The sequence below is a fragment of the Cyprinodon variegatus genome, unplaced genomic scaffold (genome assembly GCF_000732505.1).
Source record: "Cyprinodon variegatus isolate N-32 unplaced genomic scaffold, C_variegatus-1.0 Scaffold447, whole genome shotgun sequence".
Lineage (NCBI taxonomy): Eukaryota > Metazoa > Chordata > Actinopteri > Cyprinodontiformes > Cyprinodontidae > Cyprinodon > Cyprinodon variegatus.
This window is the reverse complement of record NW_015150900.1, coordinates 97,464-103,129: the sequence shown is the minus strand read 5'-3', so window position 1 is coordinate 103,129 and position 5,666 is coordinate 97,464. Positions and strand designations below refer to the sequence as shown.

The 5,666-nt window shown below is 40.8% G+C and overlaps 2 protein-coding genes across 3 annotated transcripts in view; both read left to right on the top strand.

Moving 5' to 3' along the window:
• Positions 1 to 3,810, top strand: part of LOC107093789 (NF-kappa-B essential modulator-like) — a 20,437-nt gene extending 16,627 nt beyond the window's left edge. The window contains exon 15 of one of the 2 annotated variants that reach the window (XM_015389064.1): positions 2,486 to 3,810. In XM_015389064.1, the coding sequence (XP_015244550.1) occupies positions 2,486 to 2,661 (176 nt within the window). In that variant the 3' untranslated portion in view covers positions 2,662 to 3,810. The remainder of the gene's footprint in view (positions 1 to 2,485) is intronic. The other variant, XM_015389065.1, reaches the window with a different exon arrangement.
• A 616-nt stretch (positions 3,811 to 4,426) lies between these two features.
• The window catches only part of LOC107093790 (selenide, water dikinase 1-like), a 13,914-nt gene continuing 12,674 nt past the window's right edge, over positions 4,427 to 5,666 (top strand). The window contains exons 1-2 of the mRNA XM_015389067.1: positions 4,427 to 4,797; positions 5,121 to 5,224. Coding sequence (XP_015244553.1) covers positions 4,449 to 4,797; positions 5,121 to 5,224 — 453 coding nt within the window. The 5' untranslated portion in view covers positions 4,427 to 4,448. The remainder of the gene's footprint in view (positions 4,798 to 5,120; positions 5,225 to 5,666) is intronic.

Here is a 5,666-nt window from a genome sequence, read left to right as displayed (position 1 = left end):
CACATCAATTACCCCAGATAAACCTGTTTAAACTGGAACAATTGACTTTTAGTGGCAGAGCTGTCAAGTAACGAAGTAAAAACACTTCATTACTGTACTTAAGTACCGGTACACTTTTTAGGTATTTATACTTTACTCCATTACTTATTTTTCTTCCTACTTCTGACTTCTACTCATTACATTTTCACACCACTATTTGTACTTTCTATTCCTTACATTTTTAAATCAAACGTTACTCGTTACTCTTGGCTTCGGTTTAATGTTTCTAAATCTTTATTTCCAGTCATGTGCTCCATCCAATGCAGATCATTGGCTCCACCCACATCCAGTGAAAACTAGTGTGATTGGATGAGTCATATAACGCAAACACTCATTGGTTAGCTAAAGGAAATCCTCAGAAGCAAGCAGGTGTTCTTCAAACTGCTAACGTGAATTGTCTATGCCATGCTGCAATGTGGGATTCAGAAAAAGATGTTGAAATGTCTGAAAGGTCGGACACATGAGAGAGCGTATCGGGAGACGGAGACCAACAAGACCTCCCTCATCCTTGGTCCTATCTCAGAGAATTTATAGAAATAGTTGAAAAATCGAGCTTTCAGTTCATATAGCGGCATCTGGCTGTTTTTTTTAAAGGTTACTTTATACTTTTATACTTTAAGTAGTTTTTGGAGCAAATATTTTTTTACTTTTACTTGAGTAAAGAGGTCAAGTTGATACTTCTACTTTAACCAGAGTGTTTTTAAACTGCAGTATCTATACTTGTACTGAAGTAACAAATGTGGGAACTTTTGACACCAGTGCCGATACGTGTCTACCTGCTGTAGGTACTAGACCTGCTCAGGGCCCCGCCCCTTCTTATGACATCAACATATGGCAACTCATTTCGGACAAACTTTGTCACACCCATTTCTTAAGAATCAGATCTCTTTTGGAGTCTCAACATAATATTTCCTATGTTTGCTATTATTTTTATTTTCATCTGCGATCTAAAGTAGCCGAAGGCAGAAAACAATCATTGTCAGTCTGAAAGGAAAGTACTGCCTTCTAAGACAGACTGAGCTCTGCTATTTAACAAGGTGACAAAAAACGTCTCAGCTTATTTTTATTCTTTTATTTAGATCTGAGGTCAGAGGAGGACAAATGGAACATCCTAAAAATGACTTTCATAGAGATTTTAGACAAATAAATAAAGACAAGTAGAATATACTTGTAGAAAACGAATGTTGTTGACAGGAATTTAAAAGTAGTGTAGCTTAATATGGCTAACTGAGCGAGCTAAAAGAGGCTAACCTGTTAGCTACTGAGCACAGCTAGCTACAGCGCTACCCAGCTCTTTATATTATGATCTAACAGTTACTTTGTTCGCAATAAACAGATTTCAGATCAGTTTTTTTATCGATCACGTAAAACCTAATCAGTCATTAGGCACGCTAACGCTACAGATGCTCCGCATGATATTATCGTTGTCTGGGCAACCACAATGTTTTACTTCATGTGGCAACGTTCAGCCAATCATGTTGCGTAGCGTCATTGGCATGAAGCAGGACCTGAGCAGATCTGATTGCTACAGTGGGACAAACGACTCTGCAAGAAAACTGTGTAAAAATATCCTTGGCTCTGATCGGCATTCTGTGAGAACACCAGAGCTGGGTCGACACCCTAAATTACCTGATTCCATTGAACGCAGCGTACGGACGTCAACACAACAGGTCTCATCTAACAAGCCGAAACGACTCGATTAACATGGAGCAGCTCTGGAGAGAGAATTGGATGAATAAACGAATCAAACTGTACAACTGACTACATCCTGGCTTCCCTCAGTGTTGCTCTCCATTGTTTACTTCCCCAAGTTCTGTCACCCTGATGACATCATCAAAGCTAACCCAATGTGATGGCATCACCAGAGACACAGCTGCCAGCAGGGGGTCAGACCGGCTTTTTTTTGCCAGTGGGGACAGAGCCAAATGCTTGTTAGCGGTTTGAAAAACCTACGCTAACTCGCTAAGTTCAGTGGAAAAGAGACAGTTCTCAAAGCTACTGTATCAGCATTGCATCGGAAATGAAGAAGTTGTCGGGACATCCCTTCTGCACATATTGTTATGCTGTGACACGTATTACCACATGCAGTAGCTTTACTTTAATTATAAAAAGGAACATTTAATCATATCAGTGTTTAGCTTGAAGTGAGCTAAAACTGACCGGAGCTCTGGACAGGTGACCACCTCATGATTTTGATGCGTTTCTGATACCGAATCACTGCCAGTACTCAGACTCGGTGCTCATTCATGCTCTGAAAACCCTGCGCTGCTCAGAAACATTGGAATTAGCAGGAATTTTGTGCAGTTTGGAATTTTATTAGAGAAAATTTCAGATCTTGAGAAGGTTTTAAAAATTGTATATTAGGAAAACTTGAGTTTTCATGTGTGTGTCAAAGAATGTGAGTCTCTTGGTGAGTCCTATTAAGATGTTCTCTTTTCTCCTACAGTGTTTCCTGGCTTTTCAAACACGGTGCCGCCGAACCGGAACCACGTTCTGGTTTCTGTCAATGATCCAGGAGCACCAGGAGCTGCAGATCTGCCCGATTTATGTTGTCCTAAGTGCAACTACTTGGCTCCAGACATGGACACGTTGCAGATACATGTCATGGACTGTATACAGTAATGCACGCATAGTTAGACACACCATATGCTCACAAACACACGCATATGTAGTAATACTTCCTAGCCATCCAGAAAGTATTCACACCCCTTAAAAAAAATCTATTAGGTTTATTCCTAAACCCACCCAAGTACAGTTGGGAAAACATGTTTTCAGACATGATTGTAAAATTACAGAAACTGTCAACAAAAAATAATTTTCTGTCACTTAAAGCTACCTGCTGACCCCTCCTGAACCTGAGAGCAGGGATCCTTCATCCTGCTGCCCAGACCCACTGCTGGGGTCCTGATGGAGAACCCCTGCCTTTGAACATCTGCTGCCACAAATCTATGTTGGTCAAATAACCAAGAGGATTATGGCCCCAAATGACCCCACGTGCTTAAGGAAAACATTGAGCCACGGCTGTGAATAGTTATGTCATTCATGTTTAATAATTTCACAAATGTTTAAAAACTTTACGTAGATTTATTTTAAAAATGTGAAATGTTGAGAAAATGAAGGGGAGGTTGAAGGGGTGTGAATAGTTTTTGAATCCACTGTACTTTTGCCTATGGCCTTTGTTTGTTGCACCTTATTTACTTTCTGCCAAAAAAAAAGAAAATACACAGCCCTTAAACCTGTTTGGGATCATTATGTAAAAATCCTAATATATCAACATAAGGAGAAGTTATGTTTAGGTATTTTCTCCCCCTCCTTCCTCCCATTTATGCCCCCCCCCTCCCTCCTGCTAACACCTCACCACCTTCTGACCTCTCACTGGTTTCTGATTCTGACATCATCATCAGTATTTAATGGACCTAATGCAGAAATACGTGTCCAGTAATTCTCTTTGAAATAGAGAAAATGCATGTATATTTTATTTTGTGAGCTTTAAAGGATAAAGAAATTGGTTCCGGTTGTAAAAAGTAGCATTTTGCATAAAATCAGAACCTGTTTTCTGTAGTAGAGACGGATGAGCTCCATTCTCTCTGTTCTGTGCCTGTTTTGATGGTGTCTCTGATGCTAACCTTACCCTGCTGTGCCCTTTATCCTCTCTGCTATTTATCAATATGAATGTAAGCACATTAAAGTTCATTTTCCGTATTGTGAAAATATTACTTATGATGTAATTTGTTGCAAAGATTGAGAAAATAAATCATTTATTCAATTGTCTTTGTGTCGCACCGGGGCCGTTTGGAGGAATTATCTAGTTGGAATTACAAAAAAGTAAAAAAACAACAAAAAACACTGGACTTTGTTTTCAAGTTTTTTGGAATGACAGAATCCTACCAGCGGGTCTATTAGGAAGATACCATTACCAAAGATTATGAAGGGGTGTTTAAGCTGTTCTATTTAACTGTATTTTATCTAAACTATTCTTTCCATAACACATCTATCTATTGCACTGATATTTCTGTTCACTGCATCCGGTTATGATGGAGAAGAAAAAGTCAGAGAAAAGTCCGTCATGGACCTTTTTTTTTTTTTTTTTTACTTGGTACAGCTCAACCGCCTGTTCTGCATCCGCGCTTCGTCAATTTAAACTCAACCGGAGACGGAAACTGCTTTTTGGAATTTCAAAATAAAGTCCCTAAACGTTATTAACCAACTCTCTTTATTTTAGAAAATTAACCCTGAAATGTAAAATAAACTCACTGAGTGACACGTATATGTTTCAGTATACTAATGTGATATTGAAAACTTTGAAATGTTTTTTTTGTTTTGTTTTTTCCGGTTTAAGGAAGTAAAGGGATTTTATTTTGGTAGTCTGTTTCTCTCCTTCCGGCAGCAGCTTCCTGGACTTTGGCCCCATGTTGCGTCTTTGCACGTCGGGCCGAGCTTTCCGACTGGCAGCGTGTTTCCAGACCCCTCTGCGGACCTCCATGTCGGGCTCACCTACCCCACCTCCCTCCGCGGAGGCTGCGGGGTCGGGGGGGTGCTTCCCCCCGGGATACAAGCCATTCAAACCCGAGGAGCACGGCCTGGATCGCGGGTTCCGCCTCACAGCTTTCTCGGAGCTGAAGGGATGAGGATGCAAGGTCCCGCAGGAGGTTCTGCTCAAACTCCTTGCGGGGCTGGAAACGGAGCGAGGCGACGGGCCAGAGAAGGCCGGAGAGCAGGCTCCTGAGTTCGGCCAGCAGCTGCCTGCGCCCCGGCTCGGTAAGAACCTCCGCTTCATTAGCGGCTGCTAACCGGGTTAGCTACCGAACTGATGCTAATCCTTTAGCTCTGATTCCATGACCTCATGTGACCGATGATGGTAACCTAACAGAAGCATCTTTATATCAGTCACACATAAACCTTATCGATGAGGAGTAAATGGTTCAGAAAGAGGAGCTGCTAATGAAGCCAAATGATTCAGCAGAAATGGATCCAAAGCCTCCAGTTCAAAGTCCAGCAGAATCACAGCATTAAACAGTGAATGACGTCTATGGACGCACCTCCACCTGCCTGCTGGATGACCGCCTCTGTTTTGATTGCAGGCATCGGGATGGACAGCTGTGTGATTCCACTGAGGCATGGAGGTCTGTCTCTGGTGCAGACCACTGATTTCTTCTACCCGCTGGTAGAAGATCCATATATGATGGTAGGTTTCTGCAGCAGCTGCAGGGGTTCAATCAGAAACACAAAAAACATTTTTATTGTTTTAGCATTTGATCTGGTTCACTTCTCCATTCAAGTCCAGGTTACTTTAGTTTCTTTAACACTGACTCATCACTAGTGTTTCTAAAAGCAGCAAATTTATCCAGTTTGGAGATTTTACTGCAGAAAACAGGATGATTTTGGGAAAGTAATTATTGCCAATTAAATCAGTTAAGGAACAAAAAGTTCAAATAAAGAAGCTCAGTCTCTCGTTAAAGATAAAACTAACAATTATTTTCCCAATTGATGAATCTGTCGGTTCATTTATTCAATTAATAATCGGATAGACAAAGGTTCCTTAAAGAAGACTTTTTACCAAATTCAACCAGGTTTAAATAATTCTGGACTGTAGAGCAGATTGACAGACGGAATTTTTTTTTTTTTTT